The 13552-nt window shown below is 45.5% G+C and overlaps 1 protein-coding gene across 18 annotated transcripts in view; it reads left to right on the forward strand.

Annotated features, from left to right (window-relative positions):
• Positions 1-13552, forward strand: part of IL16 (interleukin 16) — a 131058-nt gene that overhangs the window by 102488 nt on the left and 15018 nt on the right. For all 18 annotated transcript variants that reach the window (XM_077937630.1, XM_077937633.1, XM_077937636.1 and 15 more), the window contains 4 exon segments: positions 1313-1430; positions 4560-4692; positions 10229-10316; positions 12345-12826. In XM_077937630.1, the coding sequence (XP_077793756.1) occupies positions 1313-1430; positions 4560-4692; positions 10229-10316; positions 12345-12826 (821 nt within the window).

Genomic DNA, 13552 nt, shown 5'->3' on the forward strand with positions numbered 1-13552 from the left:
CAGGTGTTTCTATGTTGGTGAGCCCCAGGCCCTCCTCTCCCACACCCTGGGGGATCCCATCCAGTCCCACGGCCCTAACACCACCTACATGCAGCTATGTTCAAACTTTCAGCTTCCACCCTGCTTTCTCCTCTGGGTTCCGGCTTCATCTGTGCAAACATCTGCTCTACACGTCCCTGGGATAGTACCAGACATCCTGACAGCACCCCCTTCCCTGTGCAGCCAGAGGTAGCCATTCCTCACTTTCCAGCCATTCCTCACTTTCCAGCACATTGCACATGTCATTTGGGCAAAGCTGAACCCCCCAGTCTTACCCTCACAACCCCGGTCCTCCATAACCTTCCCTGCTTTGGTAAATCACATCACCATCCGCCCAGTTACTCAAGGCAAACAAATCTCCAAGTTATTTTGATTTTATCTGCTAAGTTTCTATACTTCATCCATCAGCAAGTCTATCTTCAAAATATATTCCATGGGCATCCATTTCTCTTCACTAGAGGTGAAGTCCAAGGCCACCACTGTCTCTCTCAACAGTGGCCTCTTAGCTGGTCTCCTTGCTTCCATTCTCCATGACCCATAGTTCTTTCCCTTCACAGTAGCCAGATGTGTTCATAAAAGTAGGAATGAGATCATGTCACTTCCTTGTTCACAGCTCTCCTATGGCATCCGCTCTCAGTAGAGAATAAACCCATTCACTGACATGCCCTTGTTGGCAAAGCCCCACTGAATCTGCACTTGATCGCTCTCTCACTGTCACGTGCTGCTCTCCCATGCAGGCTGTGTCCCCACCACACTGGCCTTTCTGGTCCTATGACATGGCATGCTTGCTTTTGCCCTTGGGTCTTTGCGTTGGCTGTTTCTGCTTCTGAGATGCTCTGCCCCATCTCTTCACTCCTAACTCTTGTCACTTGCATTTTAGCCTAACTAGTGTCTCCTCTGAGGCCTGATGTAGCCATCCCTCACTTTCCAGCACATTCTGCATACACTTGCCATATAATACTTATCACTCTTAGATACTGTCCTCTCTTCTCATCTAGCGCCCTCCTTCCCTTCTTCCCTTCCTCCCTCCTTCCCTTCTTCCCTTCCTCCCTCCTTCCCTCCTTCCTTACTAGTCTTTCCCCACTATTCCTTGCCTGCCTTGGTCACTGTTCTGACCCTAGAGCAGTGCCTGCACACAGCGACTACTCCGTGAATACGGGTGGGATGAAAGCTGTAATAACCAGGGGTCCATGTCTGTGGCACCCAATTGACAGGTAGGCCCTCTGGGAAAGCTCAGTTCCGGTCTCCCCACCCTGTCCTGTTCTGCTTCCAGAGGCCGGTGTGGGCCTGGGCATTGGTCTATGCAGCGTTCCCTACTTCCAGTGCATCTCCGGCATTTTCGTCCACACGCTGTCACCAGGATCCGTGGCGCACCTGGATGGACGTCTCCGGTATGTCCTCACTTCTGTTTTTGAATATACCCCTGACTTACAACCAGGAAACAAATACCTTAGAATGTCAGGAGATTGATTTGGAGATGAGCTATAAAGAATGATCTTGTGGTGGAGGTTGGCTACTCTGCCCACCAGGACACCCCCTGTTGTGGGCACTGGCTAGGGAGGGGCAGGCTTCCTTCCTGGCCCTCAGGACACTCTTGGGAGATGCATTTGCAGTCTGGCTCACAGGGAGGGAGTGAGGCTTTGCACCCCAGCCCCTGTCCAGGCCACTGGGAGGATGGGTGCTGACTGAGCCCCCGGGGCTAGCAGGAGCCGGGTGGGCAGGGTGTTTGTTCTCAGCTCCCACAGCAGAGCCAGGTGTGGGTCCTGCCAGGACCAGACTGAGGTGGGGTGGCCTAAATACCACATCCCGCTGTGGCCAGCACACCCCTGACCCTGCACACATTTGTGACCCTGAGAAATCCCAGGGCGGGGCTGGGAGGCAGAGAACCTGGTGGGAATATCTGAGGCCATGCCCCGTGGGAGGGTTCAAGCCTGTGGCTGGACCTGGTGTCTGCTTATCTAATAAAGTCCCACAGGTGTCTCAAAAAAAAAAAAAAAAAAAAGAAAAAAAAAAAGAGAGAATGATCTGGGCATAGCTCAGAGCCATGTTCCTCAAAGTGTGGTCTGGACCAGCATAATCAGCATCAACTGGGAACTTATTAGAAATGTGGGATCTCAGACGCCCCACCTGGACCTGCTGAGCCAGGACCTGCATTCTAACAAAATCCCCATGAATGTGTATGCATGTTACAGTGGGTGCCTGTAGTCCCAGCTACTTGGGAGGCTGAGGCAGGAGAATGGCGTGAACCCAGGGGGCGGAGCTTGCAGTGAGCTGAGATTCCGGCCACTGCATTCCAGCTTGGGCGACAGAGCGAGACTCCGTCTCAAAAAAAAAAAAAAAAAAAAAAAACAAAAAAAAAAAACAAAAACATCGTCTCAGAGAACGCCAGTCCAACATAGAAAACACATTTAATTCAGATTTAACTAATATCGAATTTACAATGACATAAATAGGAGCTTTGATGAGGTGAATCTATGAATTCTATATAGAAATGGTGGCTTAATGACAAAAATATTAGTAAGCTGGGCACCATGGCTCACACCTATAATCCCAGCACTTTGGGAGGCCAAGGCAAGTGAATGGCCTGAGCTCAGGAGTTCAAGACCAACCTGGGCAACATGGCAAAACCCATCTCTACTAAACATACAAAAATTACCGAGTGTGGTGGCACATTCCTATAATCCCAGCTACTTGGGAGGCTGAGGCAGGAGGCTCACTTGAGCCAGGGAGGCTAAGGTTGCAGTAAGCCAAGATCGTGCCATTGCACTCCAGCCTGGGCAACAGAGCGAGACCTTGTCACAAAAAAAAAAAAAAAAAAAAAAGGGAGAGAGAAAACATGAGTAGTAGAAATACAGGTTCTTTCTGGCATAAACAAAATATTTTTGGGTACTCCAGATATATTTTTTATAAATAATTTCTAAGAGAAGTTCAAATCTAAATTTTTTTTCAATAACTGATCTGAACTTGATTTAAAAATATATCCTATTTAATTTGTTACAATACTTTGCACTCTAACATTCATGTATAGTGCAAATCTTCTCTCACTGGTTTTGGGTTTTCCTAAATCAGGAGAGTTTTGCTATCCCTTTAAAGGGTTTCCTACAATTGCAGTGTATGGAAAGGCCATCCCTGCTTACGATGCTGTCTTGATGGAGCTTCTGAATTAGAAAAGGATTTGCTGTTATCTGCAGGAGGGTGGCAGGTGATTAGCTGAGCTGCTCTGCTGGTTCGTAGGACATAACTGCAGGCTCCATGTGGTTGTCCTGGTCCTAGTACCCTCAGACAGACAGTACCTCCTTCTCAGATCTGTAGTGGGATAGGGATTGTTCTGGAAGCTTCTGCTTTCCTTAGCATCTGGTGCTATATGACCATGGTCTTCAGTTACAGCAGTAAAAAGGAATACTGTCCCAGCAAGGGTGAAGGACGATGAACTCAGCAGAAGGAAGTCACAGAACACAGCAGGGGGCACACGGAAATCAGGCTCAGGAGGTTGGATTTCCAATCCTGGACCTGCTGATGAACAGCTAGGCCAGGGGTCTGCAAACTGGGGCCCATCATTGTTTTGGGGTTTTTTTTGTTTTTTGTTTTGTTTTTGGTTTTGGTTGTTGTTGTTTTAATAAAATTGTATTGGAACAAAGCCATGCTCATTTGTTTATGCCTCGTCTATGGCCACAGCTGTCATGCTATTAATATAACAGCAGAGTTGAGTAGTTTCATTACAGACAGTACGGCAAAGCATGCAACATCAAAAATCTCTGGCCCTTTGCAGAAAAAGTTTGTCAATTCCTGAGCAGACCTAGATCAGGGAAATCTATTCAACCTCTGCAGCTCAATTTCCCTATCTAGATCAGGAAGGGGACTGGATTATACAAATCCTCCATGTATCTACGTGACTCCATCTTTCCTACCTTTTTTTTTAAGGTTTAGGTTGCTATTAACTCCCTTCCCACCTCACAACTAGAATGAATGCCATCACCTTTTCTCCTTATTTCTTTTTGCAAGAATCTCAACTGCTGTCCTGCTGAGTTATTTTTTCTCTACCTTATAGCACATATGGGATGTTAGGTCCGACATTCAACATCCTGTGTGTGCTATGTTAGATCCAATCTTTCCTCCTAACTAGTCTACTTATGGGAACACTGAGGCCCAAGGAGAGGATGTGGTGGATTAAATCCTGGTGAATTGGTTATTTAGTTGAATTGGCTAAACCATACCCTCAGTCTTTAATGGGCATAGTTAAATGTGAAAACAAGGAGGAAAGTTGCAGATGAACTTTTGTTAATATTGACCCACCATAAATATGAAACGTCTGCTGCTTTGTGGTTGTGCAGTAAGGGGGTGTGGGATATGCTACTTTGGTGTGCCCTGTTCTGAGTTTTGGTCTGGTGACTAGCAGGGTCTACTTATTCATGTGATTTTTAGATCTCATCAAACAGCCCAGCCAGGAGTGGGCCCCTGGGGCAGTGTTCAAATGTCTCATTGATTCACTTACTGATGGCTTCTTGTTGATGCTTGCACAGGTGTGGGGATGAGATTGTGGAAATCAGTGATTCCCCTGTGCACTGCCTGACGCTCAATGAAGTCTACACGATCCTGAGTCACTGTGATCCTGGTCCAGTCCCCATCATTGTTAGCCGACATCCAGACCCACAGGTAACACCCCCTGGGTTATCCTCTTCTTCTCAGGCTCACTCATTCAGCACCAAAATTGCAACAAGAAATAGATGAAAATAGAGATGTTGCTGGCTGGGTTTGTACCTGAATTCCCAAGAATCCCTTCCAAGTTTCTGTAGTTAGATTTGTCTGCAGCAGAGGTCCATTAAAGAACTCCTAGATATCAGAGGCAATTGACATTAACTTAGGGAAGCTCTTACAGCTGAGTTATAAGCTCTGGGGCAGGAAAATAGAGACCCAGGTTCCCAGCTAGTAGATGCAAGAGATTTATTCATTTATGCATCTAGTAGGTACCCACTGTGGGAATGTCTGGAGATAGGTACTGAAGATACAGAGACAAGTTCATAGCATGTAGTCCTGCCCTGCAGAAGCTCATAATATCAGTAAAGAGCCTGATATAGACATAATTGCAAAACAGAGATGGTAAGTCCTATGCGAATACAGGAATATAGCAGGGAATGGTTGATAAAGTAAAAAAATACCAGAGGTTAGTTTTCTCCAGGCAGAGAATATAAGGAAGATCATTCCAGGCAGTGGGAACACAAAGTTTAATGTTAGAGTCATGAAGGGGCCTGACATGAAGGAGAGGAGTGCGTTCTGTGGGGCTGGAATGTAGGGTACTAGGTAGGCGTGACTGAGAACAGAGGTTGGCAGGGCATTGGGGTTACACTGCAGAGGGCTTTCAACAGGCTACTAAAGAGTTTCCATTTTATTCTGCATAGTGAGGAGCTATGGGAGGTCTGTAGCTGTAGATGGAGCGTGTTCATATTTTAATTTTTTAACCTTTGATTGCACTGTAGAAGACAGGATAGAGTGGGTGGAGTGTGGGGTTTGTAAGAGGAAGGAAGCAGATGGTGAGAGACTGAACTACACAGCAGTCATAGGAAGAGAAAAATGAAGGGGCAATGTATTAGTCTGTTCTCACACTGTTGATAGAGACATACCTGAGACTGGGTAGTTTATAAAGGAAAAGAGGTTTAATGGACTCACAGTTCCATGTGGCTGGGGAGGTCTCACAATCACAGCAGAAGGTGAAAGGCATGTCTTACATGGTGGCAGGCAAGAGAGAATGAGAGCCAAGTGAAAGGGGAAACTCCTTATAAAATCATCAGCTCTTGTGAGACTTGTTCACTGTCATGAGAACAGAATGGGGGGAGCTGCCCCTATGACTCAATGATCTCCCACCAGGTCCCTCCCACAACATGTGGGAATTATGGGAGCTACAACTCAAGATGAGATTTGGGTGGGGACACAGAAAAATCGTATTAGGCAACATTAGGCAATGCTTGGGAAGACTCAACAAGAGCTGCTGGGCAAGTGGCTCTGGGGTAAGAGAGGGAGGAACCAAGGATATCTTGAATATTTTTAGATTGGAAGACTGAGCAGTGGTCTTCCACCAGAAGAGAGAAGAGGAGAAGGTAGCAGGTTTGGGAGGGAGAGAAGAGCATGATCTTAGTGTAGGACATAGTGAGGTGGAGGTACCATGGAGTGTTCAGGTAAAGATCCCCAGCAGGCAGGTTAGACTTAGGGCTGATAACAACTATAAGAGGGACCCAGGCTGGAGCTAGACTTGGGGGTTGAATCCCTGCTGCTGGTGAGAGCTCTGGGGAACCTGGAATAATCACCACCACTAATTATTTAATCCTAGTGTGTGCCAGGCATGTTTTCCAAAGATGTGACCCACACAACTGCATTTAGTTGTGCAGTCCCCTGAAATCAGTGTGATATTTCTCCCCCCCAAATCACAGATGAGGAAACTGAGGCTTAGAAAGGACAAATATGTTTCCCAATGGTAAAACTACTAAGTAAAGAAGCTAAGGTTTAAATCCAGCAAAGCCTGTGCTTTGAACTCACTGACTCCCAAACTCCCAGTGGCACTTGGACAGAGTGGAGTAATGAGGAAAATCAATATATAATGGTGTGGTGGAATTCAAACTCAGCCCCATTCTATGGATTGCACACTGGGGCTAAACACACCAGAGACAAGCAAACTTCTTAACTAAGGCAAACAAATAATTGGCCTAAATCTCTGGACACTACAAGAAAAGAAAGAGGTCCCAATTAATTTATCATTTCCTCTTGCTGCTTTTAGGACTATGGCCGAAAATCAGTAGAGTAGGGGTCAGGTTGTGGGCAAATGCTGTGGCCCTGGGCTTAAGGAATGTGTATTCTCCCAGAGAGATGGGACACACACAGAGAGGCCACAGAGTTGAGGGCCTTGAGAGTGAGGGAGCTGGAGTTCCAGCTGCTCACATAAGGGAGCCAGGTCAGAAAGGACAGGTAAGGTTTAGAGCAGCAGAAAGGCAAAGGCACCACAGGCAGGGGAGATCCAGGGGCACAGGCATAGGGCAGAGAGAAGAGAGCCAAGCCCAGCAGTAGAATGCCTAGTATGTGTCCAGTCTGCTGCTTGCTTATGGTGACCTTGGGCAACTCATTTAATCTCCAAGAGCCTCTGGTTCCTCAACTCTGACAAAGGTGAGTGGTCTTTACCTTACAGGACTGTTGTGGATGGTAACTTTCCTCTATTAAGAGTTTACCATCTGCCAGGCATTGTGCCCAAGACTTTAAATGATTTATTTATTGTTGTTTATTGTGGTAAAATACACATAACATAAAATTTACCATCTTAATTTTTGTTGTTTGTTTTTTTTTTTGGTTTTTTTTTTTTGTTTTGTTTTGTTTTTTTTTTTTTTTGAGATGGAGTCTCGCTCTGTCGCCCAGGCTGGAGTGCAGTGGCCGGATCTCAACTCACTGCAAGCTCCGCCTCCTGGGTTTACGCCATTCTCCTGCCTCAGCCTCTGGAGTAGCTGGGACTACAGGCGCCCGCCACCTCACCCGGCTAGTTTTTTGTATTTTTAGTAGAGACGGGGTTTCACCGTGTTAGCCAGGATGGTCTTGATCTCCTGACCTCGTGATCCGCCCGTCTCGGCCTCCCAAAGTGCTGGGATTACAGGCTTGAGCCACCGCACCTGGCCATCTTAACAGTTTTTTTTTTTTTTTTTTTTTTTTTTTTTTTTTTGTGCGTGCTGGCAAATTTCTCTTTATTTCATAGTGAAAATTAACAGGTATAAACTAATGTTCAGTTTCCAATTGATTATGGAGTGACAATAGTACTGTTAAAATCCTTAATCCACATTGGTCCCTTATTTTCCATTTACTGAGACATAGAGTTGACAACATATATGCTTAATTATTAAATTCTGCACAGATTAAAAATAAATCGTACATGGGCATAACAGATAGTTCTCTGTGGAATGCCTTGTGCGTTGGTGTCATCCATAGGGAAGCACTAGTATTATTTGTCAAAGGCTCCATTATTGAATAATCATGTGTTTGGAGGTTAACAGATAAGAAATTGGAGTTATAAATTTGTCTACGAACTCTCAAATTATCTTTTTTGTTTGTTTGTTTGTTTTCTTATTCAATGTATGGCATAATTTAACTACAAAACCCTCACTAGGGGCAGGGCGTGGTGGCTCACGCCTGTAATCCCAGCCCTTTGGGAGGCCGAGGAGGGCAGATCACGAGGTCAGGTGATCGAGACCATCCTGGCTAAAACAGTTTTTTAAGTGTACAGTTCAGTGGCATTAAGGACATTCTCATTGTTGTACAACCATAGCCACCATCCGATCCAGAACTCTTTCCATCTTTCAGAATTTAAACTCTACCCATTAAACAAGTCCCTCCGTTCTCCCACCCGCAAGTCCTGGGAACCACCATTTTACTTTCTGTCTTTGTGATTTTGACTACTCTATGTTCATCAAGGTGGAATCATATAAAATTGGTCCTTTTGTGTCTGGCTTATTTGACTTCGCATAATGTCCTCAAGGTTCATTTATGTTGTAGCATGTGCCAGAATTTCCTTCCTTTTTACGGTTGAATAATCATCTAGTGTGTATATGTGTGTGCGTGCGTATGTGTGTGTATCACATGCTGTTTATCATCTGTTTGTGGGTACTTGCATTGTTTCCACCTTTTGACTGTTGTGAATAATGCTACAATGAACATGGAGTACAGATTCCTCTGAGATGTTGACTTCCCTTCTTTTGGGATATATACCCAGAAGTGGAATTGCTGGGTCATATGGTCATTCTATTTTTAAGTTTTTGAGGAGCCTTCAAACTATTTTCCACAGTGACTACACCATTTTACATTCTTATCAGCAGAGTCCCAGGGTCCCGATTACTCCATATCCTTGCCAATACTTTGTTCTTTTCATTTCTTTTTTGAGAAGGAGTCTCACTCTGTCACCCAGGCTTGAGTGCAGTGGCACAATCTTGGCTCACTGCACTGAGTTCAAGTGATTCTCCTGCCTCAGCTTCCTTAGTAGCTGGGATTGCAGGTGTGCACTAACACACTGGCTAATTTTTGTATTTTCAGTAGAGATGGGGTTTCTACTATGTTGGTCAGCCTGGTCTCGAACTCCTGACCTCAAGTGATCTGCCTGCCTCAGCCTCCCAAAGTGCTGGGATTAGAAGCATGAGCTACCATGCCCAGCCTCTTTTCTTTTTGTTGACAGTAGCCATCCTAATGTCCTAATGTGTGTGAGGTGGTAGCTTGGTGTGGTTGTGATTTGCATCACTGATCATTAGTGATGTTGAGCATTTTTTCACTTGCTTTTTGGCTGTTTGTATATGTTCTTTGAAGAAATATCTATTCAGGTTCTGTGCCCAGTTTTTAATCAGGTTGCTTTGTTGTTGTTGTTGCTGCTGAGTTGTAGGAGTTCTTTATATATTCTGCAACTCAACCATTTATCTGAAATATGATTTGCAAATATTTTCTCCAATTCTATAAGTTGCCTTTTTAATCTGTTGGTTATATCCTTTTGATGCACAGAAGTTTTTGATTTTTACGTAGTCCAATGTATCTACTTTTTTGTTTCCTGTACTTTCGATGTCAAATTATTTATTTTTTAAAAACCTGTCCTCATTTTGAAGTGGGTTTTATTACTGTTATTATTTTACAGAAGGAAGAAATGGAGGATTAGGAGGTTAAGTAACTTGTCTAGGTGTTCACACCTAGACAGTAGAGGAACTGGGACTAGAACATAAGCCTTTTTGACTCTAAGACTCATACTCTTGACTATTACTCCAAAGTGATAATAAACTGTGAGTCACAGCTCAGACAGTATAACAGTGATTGTGATGATTATGACATTGTTGATAATGATGATGTCATGACAGCATTGCCAAGACTGGACTAGCTCACAGAGATAACCCATGAAGTGGTAACTTTGCCTAGAATTTTCCAGCAAGTAGTGGGGAGAAGGGTGAAGAGTTGAGGGGGCCTCCTTGGGAACCCCTGCATTGATAGACTTTGGACTTTATCTAGAAGATACTGAGGAACCATTGACTTCCAGGGTATTTCTGGAAATGGAATTTGTCAGCTATTTGCAGAGTAAGTTGAAAGACAAAAATCCAGAATCCAGTGGCCCAGCTTGGGAGCTGGTCCAGGGCTGGAAGCCTGATGCAGGAGCTTCCACTGTTTGTTTGAGGAGATGATTGATATTTTCTAGGTCTCTGAACAGCAGCTCAAAGAAGCTGTGGCCCAGGCTGTGGAAAACACCAAGTTTGGAAAGGAGAGGCATCAGTGGAGTCTGGAAGGTAAGACAAATGGTGAACTTTGATGTAAAATATCTTTGCCTTCTTAGAAAGCTTAGGATTTATCCATTAACTCATCCTCTATCCAAGGAATAGTAATAGCAGTTACCATAGACCAGTATAGTATGTAGACAGAGGCTGAAAACTAGCAGCCACCAGCTAAATTTAGCTTATATTTTTGCTTTGTTTGGAAGACACAAGATTTTAAAAGCATCTGAATTTAAATCGCTACAAATGTGCCAGGCTCTCTCCAGCTTCCCTATGGTCCCCACCATTCCCTTTATCCTGTACCAAGTTGCCATTCACACAATAGCCTCATAGGCATTTGAGTTTGCAGCCCCTAGTCTATAATAATAGAATATTGGAAAAATTAACATTTGGGAATATAATTCTGACATTTATTGAATATTTGTAATGTCAGAGACTGTGCTAATTCATGCATTCACACATAATTTTTATGCACATTTTGTAAGAAAAAGGGAGGTCCTCAGAGACTCTCTTACTCAAAGTCATACCACTAGAGTGCAGAGGCTTTGGAATGGAAATCCAGCTGGCTTGACTCCCATGCTTAGCCATTGGGCATTCATCACATCTACCATGGAACATCCTTGTGACAGAACAACATGCAACCATTGGCACTGATATTGATAAGAAATTAAATGATCTGGGAAAATGTTCAGAGAAAAGAGCAGAACACAACATTTCATTTCAGCTCTGGTCTATTATTTCTACCCACCCAACACGCATATATGCTCAGAAAAGCATGACAGAGAAACTCACCAAAATTTTGACAGTAGTTATTTCTGGCTGATAGGAACACAGGTGAAGTGAATTTTTACTTTCATTCCTTCCTCCTTGTGCCTGAGTTTTCTCCAAGGAGGATGCATTATTTCATGACCAGGAAAAAAAAAAAAAAAAAAAAAGGAAACTTTTTATTTAAAGAGAAAGTGAGTTAGGAGCTTGACTGGCCTTGGTTCTCTCTCATGGGGCTCCTCTGGCTTTCCTAGTCTCTCAGAATAAGCTGGAATTTGAGCAAGGGACTAGATTTCAATCCTCTCCCACCCCCTCAAGCTGTGATTTTAGGAAAGGGGCACCCTTGACAGCTTACCACTAGAGAGAAGGGCCTCTCAAGGATATGTGGGTAGCCCTAGTGCTGGAAACCAGGGTAGGGGGTACTGAGAACCAGGAAGAAGGGCTAATGGGGAGGGAGGGAGGAAGGTGCAATGTCTAAGAAATAGTGGCTTTCTGCCCTCACCTCACCCTCAACTGGAAAGAAATGGTGACTTCTTCGTGTCAGATTCAAAGTACCTTGACAGGTAGTTTCTCTGTCTTTGTTATTGAGCCTCAAAATAACCCCAGTGACTTTAAAATTATCATCCTCATTTTACAGATGCAGAAATGGAGTTGGGTCCCCCAGGAAGCCGACTCTAAGATGGAGTTTGGTCTGCAGTGTGTTTATTAGGAAGTGTCCTGGGGATCACTACCTGTGGCAGGGTGGGGAGCAGGCAGGGTAGACAGAGGGAGGATGGAGCTGAGATGCACACCCAACAGCTTCAGCCAAGCCCTGGAACTCTGCAACTAAAGTCCACATTAGAGTTGTCCCGAGTTTACCAGCATAGCTGGACCCTGTAACCCAGCTCCAGAAGTCCCTGGAGATGGGCTGCCCCCTTGGACAAGGCAGCTGTCCGCAGCTATGGCAGCCCCTGGAGGGACCCACAGTTGAAAGTAGTCTGCCAGCAGCACTCCCCACAGCTGGAACATCAAGCCCTTCCTCAGTGGGTGATCTGGGTGGCATATCTCCATATCCATCACTCACAGGCTCAGAAAGCTTGAACGATTTTCCCAACCCAAAGTCATACAGCTCGCCGGGGACCAACACCAAGACTGCCACACTCCAGATCCAGAGTGGCGCAGATCAGAAGCAGATGGCTGGTGTGCAGCGTGCTGCCCGCAGCAGTCGCAGGCGAGGCCAGGGGGTGCTTTTGTTTTCTGAAGCTCAGCTATGAAGATTCCCTTGTGCTTCCCACACAGGTGTCAAAAGGCTGGAAAGCAGTTGGCACGGGCGGCCCACCTTGGAGAAGGAACGAGAGAAGAACTCAGCACCCCCGCATCGCAGGGCTCAGAAGATCATGATCCGCTCCAGCAGTGACAGCAGCTACATGTCTGGGTCCCCAGGAGGAAGTCCTGGGAGTGGCAGCACTGGGAAGCCATCCTCTGACGTGGACATCAGCACACACAGCCCCAGCCTGCCCCTGGCAAGGGAGCCAGTGGTGCTTTCTATAGCATCCTCCAGGCTGCCCCAGGAGAGCCCGCCTGTCCCAGAGAGCCAGGACAGCCACCCACCACTGAGACTGAAGAAACCCTTTGAGATATTGGTGAGAAAGCCTACATCCTCCAAGCCCAAGCCTCCACCCAGAAAATACTTTAAAAGTGACAGTGACCCTCAGAAGAGTCTGGAAGAGAGAGAGAAATCCTCATGCTCTTCTGGGCACACCCCACCCACCTGTGGCCAGGTAAGAGGATGGGTCCACAGGTTGACTGTTTCCAAGACCAGACTCAAATCTTGAGCATGGGCAAGTTAGTGTTAGCAGAGCCAGAATGAAAGTTTCTCTTGCTCCACCAGAAAGAAGCTGTTGCTTAGGACTCAGCTGAGGACTGACCATGGAAAGATGGGTTTGAAGGTTGACAGATAATTGAAGTCCCAGTCCTGCTTGCTGGCATTGGGGTTCCCACCCATAACACACTGGAATTTAAGGTTCCTTTCCTCTGTCAGTTTTCACTCACCATGAAGGAAAAACACCAGGGCCCCTGCAGGGCCACAGTCTTTGCCTGTGGATCTTTGAGTGTCCTGCTTGTAGGGAGAATAGTGGCTTAAATAACTAAAAAGGGGCCTGGCGCAGTGGCTCATGCCTGTAATCCCAGCACTTTGGGTGGCTGAGCTGGGTGGATCATGAGCTCAGGAGTTCAAAACCAGCCTGGCCGAGATGGTGAAATCCTGTCTCTACTAACAATACAAAAATTAGCCGGGCATGGTAGTGGGTGCCTATAATCCCAGCTACTCGGGAGGCTGAGGCAGGGAATTGCTTAAACCCAGGAGGCGGAGGTTACAGTGAGCCAAGATTGCGCCACTGCGCTCCAGTCTGGGCGACAGAGCAAGACTCCATCTCAAAAAACAAAACAAAACAAAACAAAACAAAAGCAAAACAGAACAACAACAACAAAACAAAACAAACGAAAAA

Source organism: Macaca mulatta, chromosome 7 (assembly GCF_049350105.2).
Source record: "Macaca mulatta isolate MMU2019108-1 chromosome 7, T2T-MMU8v2.0, whole genome shotgun sequence".
NCBI lineage: Eukaryota > Metazoa > Chordata > Mammalia > Primates > Cercopithecidae > Macaca > Macaca mulatta.